The following is a 23,136-nucleotide window of genomic DNA, read 5'->3' on the forward strand; positions in this document are numbered from 1 at the left end:
TCATGCCTATCTCCCAGATGGGAGCTCAGGGGGCAGCAAGGCGGATGAGCCCACATTATGGGAAGAACTGCCTGCTGTGCAATGGTATGCTGGCCAGAGTGCCCGGAGAAGTCCCACTGGTGGAGGATGCTGGGCATCCACCTCAGACTTCACTGTGTGCCGGGGTCAAGGTCAGTCAGCAGGTTGGCTCACAATCCCTCCCACCCTGGAGACTGCTCAGCTCTGTGGGTCTGGGTATCTGCTGCTGGGCAGTCCTGTGTGCCTGCACTCTCTGAAGGGAGGGGACCTGGCCCTGCTGGAACTTGCTGGCACCCGGGCCTCACTCCCTCTAGGCTGCCCCTGTCCCTCACCATCACCATGCCAGGTGGTGCTCTCTCCCATAGCACTCTCACTTACACATCTAGTGCTGCTTCCTGGCAGCAAAGGCAAAGCAAACTCAGCAAAAGCAAACACGGAGGCCCCACAACAGCATGGCATTTCTGTCATCAGTCCAATCCCAAAAACAAGAGAACAGACAAGAGGTCTGTATGAAGTCTACTGACTGAGACCCCCATGTTGGAGCCAAGGTGGGGCCACATCCTCCTCCTTGAGAGTTCTTTCCCTCCAGCCAACAACGAGTGAGTCCTCCTGCTGAATACCAGGTAGTGAAGTCCCTGTCACCCCAAGACCTCTGCACAGGGACCGGGAGCCATCTGCTTACTTCTCAGGTCTCCTCTGGCCATCACCAAATGTGCTGGTAAAGACGTTCACACCCTCAAACTTACCTTTGCTGATAAGGCATCAACTGTTTGCCTCCACCCCAATCCTGCTGACCTCCCCTGCTGTTCTCTTCCTCACAAGGGGCACCTGCCAGCAGCAGGACTCCCTCCACGTCTGCCTAGGCCCAGCTGGCCCAAATGGGAGCCTGCTAGATGCCTGCCCACACCGGGGGTAGCACCTGACACCCACCTTTCTGCCAAGCTGGAAGGGCACAACTGGGTCGTCCTCAGCATGCAGGATGAGCAGGGAGCAGGAGATGTGCTTCACACTGTGGGAGGAGAAGGCACTAGACCAGGACCCTGGGAGTCTCTAGCCCTGCCTGTGGTTCAACAGCTACAATTCTGCTGGGCTTTTCACTAGAGAACTAAGTTGATTTCTCATATATCTCTACCAACATCTATTCAGTCAAGTCTAGAGATGGATTCACTCACCAAATCTGGCCCCTCCCTGTGTATTTTCTGAAAATTGAAAATAATTATTTTTGCCACTAGACATATTCTTTAAAAGTTACAAAACAGGGAAACCTGGGTGGCTCGGTCGGTTGAGTGTCTACTCTTGATTTTGGCTGAGGTCATGATCTCAGGGTCTCAGAAGCCTACTTAAGATCCTCTCCCCACCTCCCCACTTGCACATGAACACACACACTCTCTTTCTTAAACAAGTTACAAAACAGTATTTACATACCAAATAACTTAGGTGGTCCAGGAAATTTATTGCAAATGAATGCTACTAGCAATATGTTGGTAAAAAAGTCCATAACCTCTAACTTGTCTTTGTTGAAAAGGACATTTAAGGTACTCCTGAATGTTTACAAATAAATTAACATTTTCAATAGGTTCACATAATTCAAACCCTCCAATAAACCACATAATGGATGGGCTGTGGGACTGGATAGGCCCCGGAGTCTCTTGGCGGCCCCTCACTAAGCTCTCAGGTGAGCTGGTAGATATGGCACCCACCTGGTCCTGGTGGTTGCATTCTGGTCTGGGGGCTCCATGAGGGCAGCACTGGGCAAGCCTGCCACCTGGCAGGACCTGAGCCAGGAGGCCTGACGCCCCACCAACACCGAGCCCAGACAGCAAGTCTGCGCTTCTGCTAGTGGCACACCCGTATGCCCACTCTCCCCCTGTTCTGCTTCCAGGGAGGAGCATTTCTGGTGTGCGGGTCACACTGTGATAGTGGAATGGCTCATCTTTGCAGAATTTCCCCAATAAGTAGTATGTCCTAACCTCTGCCCGCTCTGGGAAAGGCCTAGTTCCTATGCTGTCACCTTAGCAAGTATTTGGCAACCAAGCTGCCCAAGTGGGGGCTCCTGACTTCCAGTGGGTGAAGTAGTGCTGGCCCCCTAATGCTCAGCTGGGAGCGGGACCCAACACTCACTGTGGTGCTTGTTGTTGTGGTTTTAGAAGCAATCTTGCTTATTCAGATAACTCTTCTTTAAGTTCCTAAACAATAATATTTACAAACCAGCAGGTTTGGGGTTATGTTTGCTCAAATTTTAGTTTGTTCTATTTTTAGAACCAAAACACATAATTAAGGGGAAAAATATTCCATTTTTTCACATTCTATTTCAAAGTGTAGACTTTAAATGCTAACTGAACATTTAGATAAGAATTTTTATCCTTTCCTTTTAATTTTTTTTGAAGAGATTAAAACCCATGAAATAAAGATATCATAAAGACAACGTCAACAGAATCTGAACATTGTGCAAAGAATCCTTAACTAGAATTTTTAACTGTTGGTTGACCTAACAGAAATTTTTTTTAATCAAGTATTCTTTCTTTTTTTTTTTTAAGTTTATTCACTATTTTGAGAGAGAGACAGAGAGAGTGCAAGCAGGGAAGGGGCAGAGAGAGGAAGAGAGAGAGAATCCCAAGAAGGCTCCATGCTATCAGCACAGAGCCCCACTTGGGGCTTGATCTCACTAACCGTGAGGTCATGACCTGAGCCGAAACCAAGAATGTTTAACTGACTGAGCCACCCAGGTACCCTTAGACACATTTTTTTTTAATGTTTTTTATTTATTTTTGAGAGAGAGGGAGACAGAGTGCGAGTGGGGGAGGAGCAGAGAGAGAGGAAGATACAGAATCTGAAGCAGGCTCCAGACTCTGAGCTGTCAGCAACAGAGACCGACATGGGGCTCAAACCCACAAACCATGAGATCATGACATGAGCTGAAGTCTGACGCTTAACCGACTGAGCCACCCAGGCACCCTACCCTTAGAAATATTTTTAATAATGAACTTTGTAACATCTTTCTATAACCAAACATAAATCAAATGGGTGAGGCAGTCATTTTTTAACAGTTACTATTACTGCTTTAGAACCTGTCAGAAGTTCTGGTTTTGGCGGACTATTCACAAATAAAACAACTATGTGGGCATGTTGTCTTTCTATTGCTTTAAAGCCATAGTCTTCAAATCCCCTTTCTCTAAGTTACAGCTGTCAGCCTGACCTGCCCTTTATGAAGGTCAAATGGTTAGAGAAGAACCCCCAGTATTCAGATTCCATCCTATTTAATTAAAGTGACTAGTCCTGGGGGTGCTTTTCTAAATTCAAAAATGAGGTTTTCTACCACAGTACTCACTTTTCATCATTAGCAAATTTAATTCCACTGCTTGTAATGGGGTCGAGGAAAAACCAGTCAAACCCAGGGAAGTATCGATATATCTGAAGGCGACATGGAAACAACGTGCAGAAGCATCAATTAAAACAGCATGGAGAAGTCAAGGGTATTGAGTGCCCAGGGGTCTCCTCTGCTTCTGAGCTGGCTGACCTATTGCCCCACCAAAGCTGTGCTGGGGTGCCCTGCCACCCTTGTCCCTGGACCACAGACTCCCTTCTAGAAGGGCCCCTGGACTGGCCATAGTGGGGTTGCCCACAAAATGGGCTCCCACACCTCAGACCAGCAGTTGGGACTGGCTCAGAGACCATACTTCCCACAGACATCAGGGCCTCCACCCCTGGGAAAACAGGGATTCATGTAACTTGGGCGAAAGCAACATCAAAGAAGTAAGACTATATAAAGGACTCCTCTGGTCTGCAACAGAGCAGCATGAGGTCAGGTGGTAAGCCACCCCCTCCAACCCCCCCCAGAACACATGGTCAGCCAAGAAGCAGTGGGACAGAAGAGGACACAGAGAAGCCCCAGAGGATCCAAGGCCTTGGTCCTGACAGGTAAGGAGGGCCTGATTCACTCTGGAATCCCCAGTAGGGTTTACCTGGGCCATCACCTGGAGACACGACTGGGAGAGCCTGGCAGCTTGCTGAGAACCATCCATGTGGACAGAGAGCAGGTGCACCCACCAGCTCCATGTCTGGGGAAGCAGCCAGGATAGCAGCTACCAGCCCGGGCTGGACCCCATGGGGCAAAGATGCCGGGTAGGCAAACCATGCCACAGAAACAAGGCCTCCTCGGGGTCCTGCTGCCCTTAGATGACCCAGCTGTAAACCCATCCTTCTCCCTGGCCATAGAGTTTTAACATTCCCGGACAGCTCTGTAGTCAGGCCAGTGCCCCAAACTAAACAAGGATTAATTTTTAATAAAATCTATATTCATTAGAATATTTAAATCATATTTTATCATTATTTTCACCTTATACTTATTTACATAAAAATTTCCTTTATAGTAATTATTTTAATAATGAAACTAGGCCAATTTTTAATAATATCTGTACTTGCCACTGAGAACGGATGGCTCTTAGCTTCTTCACGGATATTAGTGAATGGAGATTCCAATATAAGAGCATCGGGAGGCGTCTCTAGATAAATAAAACAAATAGGGAGCTCTGAGGTGGGCAAGAAGCCCCCATGGGGGAACTATGGGAGGGACTGGACCATGGACCCCAGGTGCCCGCCCAGCCAGCCTGCATGGTTGGTGCTCGGGAAGTGCCCATGCAAGGGGCCCACACAGGGGACACTTGGGTGACCATGATTCGCTCCCCAAACCACACCTCCTAGAACTGTGTATCAGGAGCCCAACCCCTGAGGAGACTCTGCCAGCTACTTGAGAATCCATGGGGAAGGCAGGCCTGGTTCAGCTGAGGGTCTGCCCAGACCCCAGCCTCAACGCCCAGCCCACAGGACTCCGAGAAGACACCAAACGCTATTGCTGTGCCGCTCGTCCCAGCACCCACCTCTCAAACACGCTGCCTGCCCTGCCCAGGCCCCAAGACCAGGAGGAGGCTGTGCCCACACAACCAGGACTCGCATTGACACACAAGCCCCTACCTCGCTCACATAGGCGCCGCACCAGGTTTGTTGCCACTCTGAGAAGGGAGGAAGAAATAGTTCAGTTGTATGACAAAAATTGTTTTAAAGGACTGTTTAAAGGAAAAATTGTTTTCAAGACTGTTCTAGTCTTGAAAGTGGCCAGAGAAGAGGTAGGATCTGTGAAGTGGTTGGTGGGGCTCCAGGGGTGGGGGAGGGTGTGGACAAAGATGCCCCAGGACTGTGGTAGGCCCTCCTGCCCCTGCCATCAGCCAAACCCTCTGACAAGGATGGCAATGAGAGCCCCCAGGGCTCTTGCTGTCCCATGCAGACAGCCACGGCAGGACTGCCTGCTCCTCACTCTGCCCAGGCTCCTGTCTGCAGGCACATGGTTCACTCTCCCTGGCACTTCCCAGCCCATAGAACCCACCCAACTGCAGCACACTGTCTGAGGTGAGAAGCAAGGGGACAAGGGGGCCACAGCCACTGCACCCAAAGGAAAGGCTGTTGGAAAAGGGACAGCTGCTGAAGGTCTAGGGACTCTGGGCCTTGAGCACAGTGCTCCTTTTAGAAACACTCTGGACCTTACATCAGCAGAAGCAGTTCAGGCGGCCCCAAATGGAATATTAAACTGCTTCTCGTCTTGGCAGATGTAGGAAGGAAAGCACCCACTGCTGCCTCCCCAAAGTTCTCTGGTAAGCCAAATACAGGCTAAATGCATGCCATCAAAGCCCCGGCACTCAGGCTTGCCAGCCAGCACCTGCCCTCCAAAGCCAGGAGATGCAGAGCTCGAGTGCATCCAGGACTCCAGCCCTGTCCCGTTCTGCTCTGAAGACCTCTCCCTGAGGCATACTTTTACGGCAAGTGTGCCCATCCTTCCTGCAGAGGGAGATGGCCACCCCACGACTGCCCATGTGTGTCTCAAGTCACTTCTTGGGTTGAGGAGTTAAAGTAGCTCAAACTCTTCATGGTCTTCTGTGGTGCTTGATCCCCTGCCCCCACCATGGGAATGAGGGACAAGGCTTGCTGGGACTAAGGGTGTCATCGGATCCAGAAGCCACTAGGGCACTCTTTGAGAGATCAGGTAGTAAGTTGCCCTGTGAAAACCTGTTCCCCCAAGGCTCTATCATGCTGCAAACTCACCCAGTGCCTAGGGAATGACCCCAAATATATACAGGGTTGTCTCCACTTCTTGCTTTGATCCAGTCAAAAACATGGAGTGCGTCATACGTCATGCCTCGCTCTGATGGCGTTCCTACTGAGTCTCCCCACCCTGGATGGAGAGGAGCAGCAAGTGGAGGAAGTTAAACCCAGCTCGTGGAAAACTCTTGAGGAGCAGGCTCATCCCTTTCTTTCTCAACAGGCAGCCCAGGGCAGTCTGGGGCAATGGAAGTCTCTGCTACCACAAACCTGCCCCATGTGCAGGGTGTCTGGACAAGCCCGCTCCTACTTCTCCCACTTCCTCACAACCCCAGTTACAACCCCTGAACCCAAACAGCCATCCACACACTCTCATCCTAGTCCAGATGAACAACTGTAGATGGGGGCAGTCTGACACAGATTCCTGCGAGCAAAAAGGACAGCAACCTCCCCAATGCTCAGGGCTTGCTGGTGGCTGGCCCAAGATGAAAGGTCAGTGAGACCCCAGCCCACCCAGGAGCCTCTGTAGGACAGAGCATCCCAGGGGGTCCCTGGGCCCAGTTTGGACTCCATGCCACCTATAGCCCAGCTAAAGACAGATGTGGGAAGCCAGACGAGGGCGTGAGGGAGAGGGATGGATTCCAGGCTCAAGGCAACTCTGACCCAGAAAGGGAAGGGGCTCTTAGCATAGCAGAAGAAAGCTAACCATCTGTGCCCCCAGACTGTATCTTCCCCCAGGGCCCTCCCCCTGGGCTCTTGGAAAGGGCAAGTGCCACTGTCATTTCCAGCAACTCAGCAGTGAGTCATCATCAAATGATCTGAAAGCACCACAAGGCTCAGAAAAAGCCAGTTCTGCTGCATAAGCAAAACCCACAGTTCGTGTGTACATGCCACCTCCCCTGGGCATCCCAAATGCCAGATAAGGGAAAGGACTACGCAGGAGATAATGCCAGACTGAGAGGCTTAGGGCATGGATGGGAGGATGGGACCCAAGGACAGGGAAATGTGGAGACACAGACAGACAGAGACCAGGATAGGGAGACACAGTCAGAGGGTGGGCTTAGAAATGCAGAAACTCAGTGAGAACTGGAAAGAAGAAGTGCTATGAGGGATTTCACTTCCTGGTAGAAACACAGGGAGATGAACAAGGACAAAGGCCACCCCTTCTCATCACCCTCAGTTCTCCAGCACTCAGCAAGAACAGAAAACCCTTTTTAGCATGGAGAAAAGGATAAGTGGGTAAACTACTTTCCAGATCCTTTATCTGCAGTTTTTCCCAGCCCAGAATTTTTATCATGATGGAACATTCTTCTGTGAAAGAATCATCCCTGTTTTAGGCAGAATAACAGCCCCCACAGAGGTCTCTGTCCTCATCCCTGGAGCCTATGAATATGTTAAATTATGTGGGCAAGCAGGGGGACTGAGGATGCAGAAAGAATTCAGGCCACTGATCAGTGAACTGATGGGCAATTATCAGCTCACCCACATGGGTACAAAGTAATCACCAGGGTCTATATAACAAGTGAGAGAGAAAGACAAAAGACAGGGTCAGAGTGACCAGACCCAAGAGGCCATGAGTCAAAGAACAAGGACAGCTTCGAGAAACTGGAAAAGGCAAGGAATCAGATTCTCCCAGAACCTCCTAAAGGGACCGGCCCTGCCAACACCTGGTATTCAGCCCAGTGGCTAAAGATTTTGTACTTTTGACCTCCAGAACTGCAAGATAATAACTCTGTGCTGTTTCAAGACATCAAGTTTGTGGTAATTTTTTACAGAAGCAAGAAGAAACTAACACAACCCCCATATCCTTGCCATGAGGGTATCGACACTGCTGCCCAACCCCACAAGATCAGGCTAAGCTGGCCAAGCAGCCCTTTGACTTCTGACCTCTGCTGTTGAGACTACAGGAGGCCTATACTTCTCCCAGTCAACACAAAGTATTTTCCTGGCTCATTAAGGTGCACACATCAAACTGTGGGTTTTCAATCTCTTCAGGGGCAAGCCCCCTGATTCATTCAAGAAAGAAAATATATTAAGGGGCAAGAAGAAGAATCTACCTTCTCCTAAGAGTTCTTTTTCCTGCTTTCAGAACTTCAGCAAGACAAGCTCTCCTGCGTATAAACTGTGTCTGCTGACCAGCTTTGGGGGGTTCTGAATCCAATAAAGAAGAAAAAAGACAGTATTTTCTACATTGAAAATGCTGCTGACAGAGGATATATGCTGGGGTTCCAGGCACCGGAGCATCCACTTCAGGAAGGATGCCCTACATCTGTGTGAAGGACACACACGGTCCCTCCACCACCTTTCCACATTTGTCATCACCACAGGTTGGGGCACCACAAGCTGCTAGCACTGTTTAAGCCTCTCAGGGTGATGCCTGCACAGCAGACCCTGAAGTGAGCACTGGGAGGGCCCAGACACGCACTTGCAAAAGAACTCACCTCTGTAGTCAAAGGTGACCACGTGGTAACCAAGGGAACTCAGCACCTGTAAAGTGAAAAATAAATATCTGGGCAACAAATCCATGCATCCTGGATCGAGGGCAACTTGCCTCCGACTAAACCCAGTCTAATTCAGTCTTAGTGCCCTGCACACAATGGGAGCTTAATAAAGACTGGTACCATGCTGCCCCATTATAAAACCCAGATGTCAACTGCTGCTACAGGACACGGGTGTGCCCTCTGCCTCAGGAATATAGGAAGAATGGCTCTCCCACAGGTGAGACTGCTAGAGTACCTCCACACTCACATGGGCTCACAGGGCAGACACCCAGAGACCAGAGACCCAGGGGGAGGGCCTCTATGGTGCAGAGACTGCATCTGGGATTCTGACTGCAACCTAGCATTTCTCAAACTTTAAGTTTCTGTTGAATTTTTCTGTTATAAGAACAAAATCCCTCCAGACTGTATGATCTCTTGCATTAGATAACTACTCACAGCCCTTGCCTGAGCCCTCCTGGAGTGTGCCCAGAGCCAAGTGAAAGCTGCCAGGCACAAACTTCCCCCAAATCACCCAAGGCGGTGTGCTCCTTTCTCCTTAGGCTGCCCCAGGGCGGCCTACAGCACTTCCTTCCAGCTCCACGCTGCCTGCCTAGCCTGCACCTCCAGGGTCACACCTGCTCCAGGTAGGAAGTCTTTCTGTGAATACAAACCTCAACTGGGGACCACAGCTCTGCAAGTACACCCCCTCTCTGACTTGATCCAATTCACTCGAGGAAACAAACCCACCAAGAGCCCACAGCAGCCCCTGTCCTCGGTGTATGAGGGACAGAGCAGTGCCCACATGATACAGATATTCCCACACATCTGCATCTGTCCCTCTTTGCTGGGTTAGCCAATGCAGACATCCACCCATGTGAGGAGAGACGTGGGAGATGGCGCAGTGAGGCCCTGGCACTCTGGAGTCAACTATACGTTTCAGGCTCTGAGACTCAAGCTTCTGAAGAAGACAAGCAGGCAGAAGTGAGGGTCTAAAAGCCTGCCTAGGAGACACACTGTCACCTCCCCCAGGTCGGCTGTGGGCCTCCTCCTTGGTGCACCTCCTGCAGAGGTGAGATTTCCATGTGGCAGAGCTCCTGACCCTGCAACTTGGCAGAAGTGTGGCTCCACTTCTGCTCTCAGTAGTACTTGTTGTATAGGAGAAACACAGCATTTAACAATTTCAAATGCCTTTAATATAATTGTCAATATCTGGCATCTGATTCCCAAAGTTCATTCATTCTGCTTTTGGAAGCTCTCCCTAGAGGCAGCATTATAGGGAAGCACTCCATGGTAATGGCTTCCGTGAAGGCAGTGTTGGAAAGGCCAATGCAGATCAACTCTCACAAGTACTGGAGGGACTCACTTATGTTCATGTCTCCTGGGAAGAGCAGTGGGAAACATTTAGGTGATGTTCTCTCCTTCCTGTACCATATGGACACCGCTCTGCACATCATACACACTTTGTATTTTGCTTTGCTTGTTTTACACTGAGTACCCCACTGCCCGTCATCACACTGAGAACCCCACTCTGCCCATCATCCACATGTGGACCCCACTTTGCCCATCATCACACTGTGGACCCTACTCCACCCATCATCCACAATGTGGACCCCATTCTTCCCATTATCACATTGAGGACCCCACTCTGCCCGTCATCCATACTGTGGACCCCACTCTGCCCATCATCACACTGTGGACCCCACTTTGCCTGCCATCACACTGTGGACCCCACTCCGCCCATCATCCACACTGTGAACCCCACTCCGCCCATCATCCACACTGTGGACCCCACTCCACCCGTCATCCACATTACAGACCCCACTCCACCCATCGTCACACTGTGGACCCCACTCCACCCATCATCACACTGTGGACCCCACTCCACCCGTCATCCACATTGTGGACCCCATTCTTCCCATTATCACACTGAGGACCCCACTCTGCCTGTCATCCATACTGTGGACCCCCCTCTGCCCATCATCACACTGTGGACCCCACTCCACCCGTCATCCACATTACAGACCCCACTCCACCCATCGTCACACTGTGGACCCCACTCCACCCGTCATCCACATTGTGGACCCCATTCTTCCCATTATCACACTGAGGACCCCACTCTGCCCATCATCCACACTGCGGACCCCACTTGTCCATCGTCACACAGTGGACCCCACTCTGTCCATCATACTGTGGACCCCACTTTGCCCGTCATCACACTATGGACCCCACTCTGCCCATCATCACACTGTGGACCCCTACTCTGCCTGTCATCACACCGTGGACCCCACTCCACCCATCATCCACTTTGTGGACCCCACTCCACCCTTCATCACACTGTGGACCCCACTCTGCCCATCATCCACATTACAGACCCCATGCCGCCCATTGTCACACTGTGGACCCCACTCCGCCCATCATCACACTGAGGACACCACTCCATCCGTGATCACACTGTGGACCCCACTCTGCTCATCATCCGCATTGTGGACCCCACTCCATCTGTCATCACACTGTGGACCCACTCCACCCGTCATCATACTGAGGACCCCACTCTGCCTGTGGTCACCACACTGTTTGTCATACAACTGTGTGCCATCCTTACCTACCTTGTAAAGCTCCACTCGGTGGTCACCTCCTCTAAAGAATCAGGGAAAAGGAAACAAGAATGGGTGTTAGCACATCTTTTAAAAAAGGCAGGCCCCAGGGTCAGTACTGGAGTGTCTGGGTCTGTAGTGACTTGTTCCTTCAATACATACAAAGAGGGTCAATGGTGATAGGTGACCTCCTCTGCAGGGCACCCTAAGTGGCTCCAAGCTTATTTCTGACAGTACCATGCCAAGCAAGGCACAGCCTTAGTACTTTTGGGATATTTCTTATTTATTACCATACTTGTATTTTTGACTAGGTAATACATGCATACAATACAAAATCCAGAAGACACAAAAGAATGCACAGTAAGCCCCTCACGCCTGCCCAGGATCCAGCTCTTCCCTCAAGTCCCCCGTGTCAGGGACCACCATGTCGCCAGAGACGCAGGTGCTTCTTTACCATAGGTACCTGCCACATACTCTACTGCCTCTCACTTTTTTACTATATGTGCTGCCGAAGCAAGCATGGCCTCTCACTTTTTAAAAAAAAAATGCTTATTTATTTATTCTAAAGATAGAGTATGAGTCAGGGAGGGAAAGAGAGAAAGAGAGAGAGAGAGAGAGAGAGAGAGACAGAGAGAATCCCAAGCAGGCTCCAGGCTCAGTGCATAGCCCAACGTGGGCTCAATCTCATGACCACAAGATCATGACCTGAGCCAAAATCAAGAACAGGACACTTAACCACCCAAGCCACTCAGGCACCCCTGTCTCTCACTTTTCACTCAGTAAATCACAGCCAACTTGTAGTATTTGCAGTTCCCCTCTGCCTTATCTTGCAGTTGTTCTGGCTCTTTCCTATCTGCTGTTAACCTGAGTTTTGCTGCCATGTCCAGCCTGTGCTGATATCCCTTTGCAAATGTGACATGTGATCCATGTGTGGAATATGTTCCTACACACAGAACTGCTGGGTAGAAGGTGTGTGTGATCATAAGCTTAACTATCACTGCCCAGCCATCTTCAGAGGGGCCCTGGCCCATCTCCTAGCCCCACACTCACACACTAGCGTGTAGTGGACACTTATTACTGAGGCTGAACAGGCTTTTGTGCACCCGAACTGTTATGTGTGTCTACACTTTTGTCCGAGGACTATCTACCCCTTCTCACACTTTCTGTCCAGTTATTGGTCAGCTGTTACTGTGGACAGACACCAAAGTGGGGATGGGGCTGCCTCAGGAAGGAAAGTGTGTCAATGGGCAGGCTCACCCTGTCTAGCCTTCTTAATGGTTTTCCTTTTTTATAGCTAAGAGCACTCTGGCCGTTTTGGGTGTGTATGTGTGTGCGTGTGTGTGTGTGTGTGTGGGCAGGGACTGTCACTGAGAGAGACAAGGATGAGACAAAGGAGGAAAACCAATACAATGAAGCCACAGAAATACAAGGGAATAAATTTCAGGACCAGAAGGAAATAATGTAAAATGTTTTCAGTTATCTTTGGAGGCATTCATGGTGGCTTTTGTCTAGATTGTTCAAATTCCCTACCTTGCACAAAAAGAAGAGGTTGAGCACATGATAAAATGTGAGGCAGTAGCCAGGGACTGGACCCCAGGGAGCCAGGGGCACTGCAATCCTGCTAGGCCAAGGGGTGGCCAGCAGGTCTATGTAGGCAGTCTCTGAGGAGACGGGGAGGGGGCAGCAACACTTTCAAAGTCTCAATGCTCCTTCAAACCGGAAGTTTAGGCTACTCTTTTTTACCATGCGACTGGCATTGCTTAACTGAAGCTTATTCCCAGTAAACTATGAACTTCCCTCATTTATACAAAGATGCTACCAGAGCTATTAGTAACCACTTACTCTTTGAAAAGCAGAAGAGAAACCCACTGTAGTTTGTCCCAGACAAAGAGGAAAGCAAACTGCCAAGTGCATGCATGATTCTGCAGATATACACTCTGCTCTCCAGGCTCACACACCATCCTTGCAGGCTTCACTTCCTGGACTTCCTGCAGTGTCCACTGTGCAGCCCCTCTGCTCCAACACCACCATGCTTTCCTTGCCCCTCCAGAAAGGCCCATGAATTGATCTCCTTGTTGGTTCTGCCTATAAAATCACATCCCCCCAGCCAAGGTGCCACACTGACCTTCACCCAGACCCTGCTGTGGCCCTCCCTCCTGTCGGCTCCTGCTGGCTCTTTCTCACACACCCTAAGGAAGCTGCAACAACAGTGACCCTCCTGGAGGTTTTCAGGCACTGCTTTGTTCAGAAAATGCACCTCCTCCCTCCTCACCCTGCTCTTCCAGACACTCTTCTGTAAGGTCAACCACCTTGGGGGTAAAAGGAACAGACCCCCACCCTGGGATGACAGACCCTCCCAGCTAATCTGAAGGACACATCACTAAAGCCACTCTTGAAAAGCACCTGGGATAAACCTGGGCAAAGGGTTTTGCCTGGTACAGACAGTGCCTCAGCAGTGGCCCAGCAGGACACACTGGCATCATTGACGTACAGCTGGGATAGACAACTCACACTCATCAGCTGATGTGACAGCACTGACAAGCCTGTCTGCGCACACCCAGCTGGGGTGCCTCTGGCCTCCCTCTGCTTTTGGCCACCCCTCCTTTGATGTCACCCCCACCTCTCAGCAATCATTGCCCCTTGCAAGGAAGTATGCCTTTGCCTGCAGACGGGCACGCCTGCCAGTGAGAAAGTGCCAGACTGCCTGCGACCCTCATAGTGGGATGACAGACTCTCATACTGGGAAGACAGATCCCACCCTTGGACAACAGATACTTACCCTGGGACGACTGACCCTCCTCATACAGGACAACAGACTTCCACACTGGGATGACAGATCCTCACACTGGGACAACAGACTCCCACACTGGGACGACAGAGCCTCACACTGGGATGACAGACCCCCACACTGGGACGACAGATCCTCACTCATACTGGGATGACACACCCCCACACTGGGATGACAGACCCTCACACTAGGATGACAGACTCCACCCTGGGATGACAGACCCCCACCCTGGCATGACAGATCCTCACACTGGGATGACAGATCCTTACCCTGGGATGACAGACCCCCACCCTGGGATGACAGAGCACCCCCTGGGACAACAGATCCTCACGGTGGGACGACAGACCCTCACCGTGGGATGACAGGGGTGGCTGATGAACAGGAGACAGCATTCCGCAGGGGTGCTGCAGTCCTAAAGTGTCACAATGACCCCTCTGAGGGACCACTGTTCCTTACTCAGAGAAACTTATTTCCTAAATCACAGGCCCTCACTTTGCCCTTTAAATTCTATCAGGAAGAAGGAAACACCCACTCTGGCCCAGAATCTGGGTCACTATGACAGAGACACAGCTTCCTCCACTCCACCTAGGTGCCAGGCTCACATAAGGGGTTTCTGGACACAGCTTCCCATACCTGCTTAACACAGGAGTTCCCAGGGTGCCTGGGTGGCTCAGTTGATTAGGCATCTGATTCTTGGTTTTGGCTTGGGTCATGATTTCATGGTTCATGGGCTCGAGCCCCAAGTCAGGCTGTGTGCTGATGGTGTGGAGCCTGCTTGAGATTCTCTCTCTCTGCCCCTCCCCTGCTTGTGCTCCCTCCCTCAAAATAAATAAATAAACTTAAAAAAAAAAAAAGGAGTTCCCAAGGAAACTGCACCTGGGCTCATCATGCACACAGCCCACTTTGCTCTGAGCCTATAGGGACACTGCTTCATGAAAGTTTCACCTTGACCCCTTTTCCCCAAACTCCATAAACACTGCCTTTTCCTGTGTTCTCAGGATGCTCCATGGCCCCACTGTCTGCACACTCCCTCACTGCAGTGGATCAGTAGAACCAACTGGGCCAGGACCTTCCCACCTCATAAAGGAGTCAGCAATCAGAGAAGACATACTGTGTGGGCTCCTCTTCCTCACCTGGTGCCTGCATTTCCGTGCAGGTACAGGATGATAGGGTGGCTGGTAGCCAAGGCATCCTCATACCACATCTGGTCCTTTCCTTGGGCGTCCTTCCACCAGACGGCAGGGACAGTGTGCCTGAAACAGAAGCAGAGCAGAGTGACATAATCAAATGATGGCAATTGTTGATAGAATGATGGAGGAACAGAGTCACAACTGAGCAGAGAACAGGACAGAAGGGCTGGAGAGACAAACTGCCCTCATCACAAGGAGAAATAACTACAGAGCTTCAAGCTACAGGGATGGTTTCTGACAGATTTCCTGACTTGCACCTGGGCCCCCTCTGGGCCACAGAAGCTCCCTCTGGTAGCAGTTGCGTGGGGTAGGGGCGAGTATGAGGTAGGGTTTCTCGCGTGTGAACTGGAGTTCTGTAAGGTACAATCTATTCTGGCTCAGTCACCAGGCTTCACCTGGGCCTTACACAGAATGAGCACTTAATAAATACTAGCCAAGTAACATCATTTTCTCTTATACATACCTATACTTAAAAAACATTTTTTTTAATGTTCATACATACCTATATTTTTAAACTGTACACAATTTAACTCACAACATACTTAAGATAGTTCATGCTATCATGGGTGCTAATTCAGCAACACTGATCTTTATGAGCTGGACTAGAAGCCTGGCCATCCTTAAAGCACCCTTTCTAATGCACAACACATTCAAGGGCCTGCTCACAAGGCATCTGGGAGCAGACCCATCTCTGTAGGAGGAGATGCCGCAGGCTGACATGCTGTGTGGATGAACTGGCAATAAGCCTGACTCATCCCACACCTGGCCAGGCAGGTGGGCTCGGTCTCTCTGGCCAGAACTGTCCTCCAGGGAGATGCTCCGGTTAATCTGAAGTCAGTCCACAACAAATACTGTTAATCACAGAGGAGGGTCTGTAAAACATACATTTATTAGCAAGAATGTTTGAAAGTATTAAATGGCCATTTTTTTAATTTTCTAGCTCTTAAGTTTTAGTATTTAATTTCTAACATTTCTTTCGTTCGTTCCAGAGGCTTGCATTTTGGGTGATTCTGACCATAATTATCACTCTCTGGCAATTACAAATCCATGGGATGGAAAGGCACATTTTAAAGGTGCTGGAGAACACCTGGATGGCTCAGTTGGTTAAGTGTCCGACTCTTGGTTTTAGCTCAGGTCATGATCTCACAGTTCCATGAGTTTGAGCCCTGTATTGGACTCTGCACTGGCAGCATGGAGCCTGCTTGGGATTCTCTCTCTACCCCCACTCTCTCTGCCCCTCCTCCACTCATGCTGTGTCTGTCTCTCTCTAAATAAACAAACTAAAACAAAATTAAATACAAAAATAAAGGTGCTTGAAGCTGATTCACTTCCAGGAAGCAGCCTACTCCAAACCGGAGGCTCCTAAAGGCCAGGGAAGGTCACAGTCAGAGGGAAGGGACCCTATTTTCCCAGGGCTCTCCTGCCCTCTGCCAGGTAGAGAGTTTATGCCCATAGACAAGCAACTGAGAACAAGCCTACTGCCACCTGAGGGCCCACACAGTCCTCATGAAAACACAGGGTGCAGACGTGGGCAGGCAGCAGGGCCCCAGCAGCATACGGCCTGGCTGTCACTACCCTTGGTCTCACCATTGTTGTCACTAAGTACAACCTTCTTGTGTGACTGCTGTGAGAGCTTTCAGCCTATCAGCACCACAAACACCCCTCCTGCTATATAACTGCCCTACCTGAGGAAGAGGTCCCCACTAACTCCCTGTGTCTCAAAGCACAGGCCACACTAACCAGCAGGAGGGCTGACTAATTCCCTCACCAAAGAGCTCTGAGCAAAACACGCCAAGCTTCTGACTGAAGACAGAAGAGCAAAGTGTCCCATGCATACACATTGGTCAGCAAATGCAAGAGTAAATTAAACCAGCAATAACAAAAGACTAGTGCCAGCATCAACTCCTAGAACAATAATCTCCCTTCCTATTTTATATTCTTTACCCAGGACCATTAGAAATGCCTGAACTTCCCCACAGCCCACACTGGGAAGCCACCCACAGCATTTTGTTTAGAAGCATCTCACATACACAGCAGTTTTCTGTGACAGCAGAGAGAGACATTATGGCTACTGAAAGGGAAACCCAGCCACATAAAGGGGCAGTGATGCTGAGCTGCTTCTGAGAGAAAAAGGAAAACACCACAGAAAATTGGTCAATTTTAATTTAGTTGTTCAGAAACACCCACTTTTCCACAGCGAAAAAAACATGAAAATAGATTCCAAGGAGTCACAGAGAAGTCACAGAGCTTACATCCAATTTAAATTTGTGGCTCAAAAAAGTAAATATGAGGAAGATAGCAAACACCATCATTATCAACTGCTGGGAGTGCTGCACATGAAAGAAATCCAGCTATCTCCAATGTTTAGATGCTCCCTTCTCTGAGAAGAAAGGGTGCATTTCGAACCTGTGCTCATGATTCCATACTCATACTCTCCTTTTTCCCCCTGGAAATAAAGTTCTCTGCAACAAACAGCCTGGTACACAAAGCCTTCGCTATTTGAAAATCTCAGAACAGAATTTGGTGCCATCTCATCGTGTTCCATCCATTAGGATCAAATTTAGCCAAGATCTCTGCTTTGGAAACAGAGGAGGGTGAAGATAAAAATGGATGCACAATCGTCTTGGACAACATTGGCCACACTGCCCAGCACTCACCAGACTCCAATGGTCACGTCTTCCTCTGGCTGGAGGTAGTAATTACACGTGTGATTCAAACCTTGATCCTGCGGTTTTTTCAAGTCAATGAAATAGGGAACCCTCACTGTGGGGGGACAAAGAGATGGAAACCAGGATTAGTGGGGGTAGATGGACACACACGCACACACGTGCACACACATACAGCAGAGGCAAAGCTCTTAAGAAGCGCAAAGTCTTTTCCAAAGCAAGAATGCCAGGTGCACAGGGCCCTCCAGCCTCAGATGCAGAGCTGAGAGAGAGGTGCTGGAATACTGCAAGCACACCTGCACATCCTCCAGCAAGGACGAGGTCTGAGTAGTGATGGTCCTCTGATGGTTGTTCAAGGTGAGAAGATACAAGTGAGGGAAAGCAAGATCCCCAAAGAGCCTCAGGGACATTGTGGCCCTGAGAGAGGCTGGAGATGGGGAGGCCAGCCAGGCCTGGCTAAGCCGCAACTGAAGGCTGGAGTCAGGGTGCTGGTGGAAGGGACTGTGGGAAAAGTGACAGGCAGATGGCGTGTTCTGGAGCTGGGGCCACAGCACTCGGTGACCAAGTGATTGTGGGTATGAGTCAGTCAAGTGGGGTCCCAAAGTTTCTAGATCCGTCACTTCATGCTGACAGGCCAGTGGAAGATAAGGTATGGGCGCAGGGAATCCACAGAGTCCATCCAGAGTTGAGTGACGCTGAGTGGAACTGTACAGCAGGAGCCCTAGATTTTATAGGTCGCCTGCCAAGAGGACAAGATTCTGTAGGGCACCCACACTAAGGAAAATCCGGGAGCCTTTAGCTGGAGACCAGTCAAGACCCACTGACCTAGAGGAATGTCCGTGAACTACAGGTAGAAGAGCAGGGAAGGAGAGAGATGACATGTATACTGCACAGTCCTACACTGCCATTGTAAAGACAAGCAAGCAACATCACACCACCACCACCCACATGTGACTTGTAAAGAAATACAGGAAGACACAGGCCAGGCTGTTAGTGAAGAGTGTGTGTGTGTGCACATGAGCACATGCACAGGGCAGATAGGGGATATTTAATTTTTCCTTTATATACTGTTGTACTTTTACTTTTGTGGCGAACACAATTTTTAAAGATATATTTAGTTAAAAATTGAAACACTTAAAAAAAACCCAAAACCTTAAGGTGCAACTTACTTTATAAAATGGCAACTCCCAAAAGGGGTAGCAACAAAGAGCAGGATGGTACTGACTAGCCAATCCCACCTTGCATAAGGGAGTCACATACCTCTGTACAGTTTTCTTTGGTGAAGAGAGTAGTTTCATCACATAACTGCACATATCCACATGGTACGAAAGTCAAACATGCTCATCTCCTGTTATCATCCCATTTGTGAGCCACAACCATTGATCTCCCACCTCAGGGCCTTTGCACTTGCTGTCCTCACAACCTGAGTGCTCTCCTGCCACATACCTGCACATCTAGCTCTCACTTCTTCAAATGCCCACTGCAGCTCACTACACATTTGCTGAAGAAATGAAATACCCCCTTGGGAGGACATGGGGGTACACACAAGCTCCTTCCCCAGAAATGCCCTGAGAATTTCACACCATGCAAGGAGACAAATCCACTCACCAAGGCTGCTGCCTGTACCTCCAGTTTCTTAACCCATCTCTTCCCTAAGAAGCAGGCTAAATTTTCTCAACTTTAATCATTCCTTTCTCTCAAAAGAAGAATGGCCATCAAAGGAGGTAGCATCACACTTCCTGGTGTTCCCACCATGCCAGCCCTGCACTGCGCATACCCTCCTGTAGTGCTTCCTGTGATGTGCATACCACCACTTCCATTTTACGGCTCTTGTTAAGTCACCAGCTCACATATCACAGAACTGAGACTTGCACCCAGGCAGCCTGACTCCACAGCCCACACTCTTGGCTAATCAGATGGGAAGGAAGAAGGGAAATGGCTCTGATACAGACTGGCCCTAATGTCCTTTCTAGGGGTTGATTAGTGCCCCCCCAAAGAGATACACTGAAGTCCCAACCCCCAGCCCATCAGAATGTGACTTTATTTGGAAATAGGGTCTTTACAGAGATAATTAAGCTAAAGTGAGATCATGAGGTGGACCCTGATCCAGTGTAAGTGGTGTCCTCATCAAAAAGGAAAATTGGGACACTGACACAGACAAGGACAGAGGAAGACAGTGTAAAGACACAAGGAGGAGGCAGCCGCATGACCACAGAGGCAGCTACAAGCCGAGGAATACCACGGACTACCAGCCACCACCAAAGGCTAGGAGGAGGCACAGAAGGACTGTGCCCAGAGTCTCAGGGAGCATGGGCCTGCGACATCTTGATTTCAGGCTTCCAGGCTCTAGAACTGGGAGAGGATAAAATTCTGTTGTTTTTAAGCCAGCCAGTTTGTGGTTATTTGTTACATCTGCCCCCAGGGATGAATGTGGCCATGCTCTGGAGCTCAGATCTTACTCTGGCAATGGGACTCAGAGATGCCTCCCTACCAGAAGGCCCTTGGAAAGGACCTCTCTTTCTTGTGCTATTTCAGACACAGGTACCTACTCCTGCAATCTCCATTCTGGGACTTTGTTCCATGTTGTGGAAACTGAAGGCTGCAGCTTATTGGGCCAGTTCATCATCTGACAACTGTGAAGTGAAATGACTTCCTCAATAAAACTCTGAAAACCGGAACCTGGTGCCCACTGTCCATTCCACACCCAGTCTGTCTTAATTCCACTCCTGAGGCTGGAATTACCCACCCTCCACCTCCCATGCCAAGCAGAAAGTTGGTGTCATCAAGGACTGAGGGCACTTGGCTTCCACTGGCTCAGCTCTCAGGCCTCAGGCTGGTTCTGTGTCGGAAGAGAAGGCGGCCAAGCTACTTACAAACTTCCCCAGTGCTCACAGGACCCCCTACCTGTGAAAAGTGTTTAATGAGGATTGGCAGCTAATCCCAAAAGCTTCCACGCCTGAGAAATCTAGGAACTGAGAAGCCAAATTCTACTCCAGGAGGACCTCATTCCCCAAAACTTATCTTCCAGCTCACCTTTATTTCTGTTTTAGAAATATCCATGAAAAAGGAGGCAGTGAATGCACCAAGTCCAGCAAATGCCACCTGTAAACCTCTCTGGAGTGAAGGTCCCTGGTCAGTCCGGGGTGTCAGAGAGCTCCAGAGAGTAAGTGGCCAGCGGAACCACTGGAAACTACTGGTCTGAGTGAGCAGAAACTCCACAAAGGGCCAGGTCAAGTGGTGCAAGGAGGAGGGTTGTGGGATCTGCCCAGGCCAGAACACACCTCACTCCTGGTGTCCAGGAACAAATGAGTACCAGGACCCTTTGACCTCCTGTGTGATCACATCCCTTGGCCATATGACCCTCAGAGACCCTGCTTCTTCCATAGGGTTGAGTCAGGGACACAGCACAGGGCCCATTGGCAGTGCACAAGGTGCGTGGCAGGGGCAGGAGTGAGGAGTCTGGGACAGGGACAGGAACAATGACTGAGCTCCTCATGGCTATGTATGTAAGTTCGGCCTCACATACAGCTTAACTGAACAGCCCAGGAACCCAAAACACAGGCCACTGTGTCCACAGGCCAGCAGGGCCCAACCAGCTGCTTCAACCCTTCCTTCCCATTTTGCATTATCTGCCCCCTGGCCACACCGTCACTTACCAGCAACCACCTACCAATGCTCATGATCCCGCACAAATGGTGCTCAGTGAATAACCAGTGAGTACATAAATGAACAGAAAACAACCTCATCTATTATCCCTTCTTTAGACCATCTGGAAAATATGTGATAGGGTGAGAGGCTATGGCTACTTAGCCATAATAGACATTTTTCACTGCCTGACATTTTAAATATTGGGGCTACCTTTCATCCCAGTCACTGATGCACTGGAAGAGTGCTAACAAGGTGCTAACAAGGAGAGGGCCAGAGGGCCCTGGGTTTTATCAAATTTTAACTACATGATGTGGGCTGTAGGGGCTTCCCTAATAAGAAAAGGGGTAAGAAAGGAAAATAGTATGGAGGTTCCCCAAAAAATTAAAAATAGAACTATCCTATGATTATACTGTGTGGATATTTACCCCCAAAATACAAAACCATTAATTCAAAAAAATATATGCATCCTCATGTTTATTACAGCATTATTTACAATTGCCAGATTATGGAAGCAGCTCAAGTGTCCACGGATAGACAAATGAATAAGGACAATGTAGCGTGTGTGTGCGTGCACACACACACACACATACACACACACCTGACTATTACTCAGACATAAAAAAAAGGGCCATAGCTTCCCATTGTGACAACATGGATAGATCTATAGTGTATTATGCCAAGTGAAATAATCAGAGAAAGACAAATACCATACGATTTCATTCATATGTGGAATCTAAAACAAAAACAAAAACAAATGAATAAACAAGCAAAAAGCAGAATCAGACCTACAAACACAGAGAACAAACTGATGGTTGCCAGAGAGAAGTGTTGGCGGGGGAGCAGGCGGGGGGGGACGATGGGCAAAATAGGAGAAGGGGAGTGGGAGGTACAGGATTCCAGTTCTGCAGTAAGTTAGTCACAGGGATGAAAGGCACAGCATAAGGAATAGTCAATAATACTGTAATCATGTTTATGATATACTCGTGGTAAGCACAGCCTAATTTTTAAACTTATCCAGTCACTATGCTGTATACCTGAAACTAATGTAACATTGTGTGTCAACTACACTCAAATAAAAAAAATTTAAAAGAAAGACAGCTATCAAGGGTTAACAGGGACTGCTAAGAGGAAGGAAAAAGAGGAAGCTTAAGAATTATTGTCCCAGAGAATGTTAAAGCAAGTTGGCTGGCCTTCTGCTTTAAAAACAAATATATAATTTATATATCTAACCTATTTCCAAAAAAAGGCCCAAGGTAATGTGCAGAGGAGCAGTTCTGTGCAGGCCTCTGAACTGAAACATTCCTTTCACCAAGAGATAGTTCTAGATCTGAGGGGAAAAGAACTGCAGAGAAGATAGCTAGATTTCATTACACAGCCATAAAAAAGGATGAGATCTTGTCATTTTGAGACAACACAGATAGTATATGCTAAGTGAAATAAATCAGAGAAAGAGAGATACCATATGATTTCACTTACACGTGGAATCTATAAAACAAATGGAATCTACAAAACAAAGGAACAAACAAACAAAAAAACTAAAACCAGACCCACAAATACAGAGAACAAACTGGTGGTTGCCAGAGGGGAAGGGGGTGGGAAGATGGGCAAAATAGGGGAAGGGGATGAAGAGGTACAAACTTCTAGTTAAATACATATATCATG

The 23,136-nt window shown here is 49.1% G+C and overlaps 1 protein-coding gene across 2 annotated transcripts in view; it reads right to left on the bottom strand.

Moving 5' to 3' along the window:
* Positions 1 to 23,136, bottom strand: part of ABHD12 (abhydrolase domain containing 12, lysophospholipase) — an 86,679-nt gene that overhangs the window by 2,205 nt on the left and 61,338 nt on the right. For both annotated transcript variants that reach the window (XM_027069420.2, XM_027069422.2), the window contains exons 3-11: positions 17,818 to 17,923; positions 15,104 to 15,223; positions 11,195 to 11,225; positions 8,550 to 8,595; positions 6,112 to 6,241; positions 4,990 to 5,027; positions 4,441 to 4,520; positions 3,347 to 3,429; positions 949 to 1,027 (exon numbers count right to left, since the gene is read on the bottom strand). In XM_027069420.2, the coding sequence (XP_026925221.1) occupies positions 949 to 1,027; positions 3,347 to 3,429; positions 4,441 to 4,520; positions 4,990 to 5,027; positions 6,112 to 6,241; positions 8,550 to 8,595; positions 11,195 to 11,225; positions 15,104 to 15,223; positions 17,818 to 17,923 (713 nt within the window). The remainder of the gene's footprint in view (positions 1 to 948; positions 1,028 to 3,346; positions 3,430 to 4,440; positions 4,521 to 4,989; positions 5,028 to 6,111; positions 6,242 to 8,549; positions 8,596 to 11,194; positions 11,226 to 15,103; positions 15,224 to 17,817; positions 17,924 to 23,136) is intronic.

The sequence above is a fragment of the Acinonyx jubatus genome, chromosome A3 (assembly GCF_027475565.1).
Source record: "Acinonyx jubatus isolate Ajub_Pintada_27869175 chromosome A3, VMU_Ajub_asm_v1.0, whole genome shotgun sequence".
Classification (NCBI taxonomy): domain Eukaryota; kingdom Metazoa; phylum Chordata; class Mammalia; order Carnivora; family Felidae; genus Acinonyx; species Acinonyx jubatus.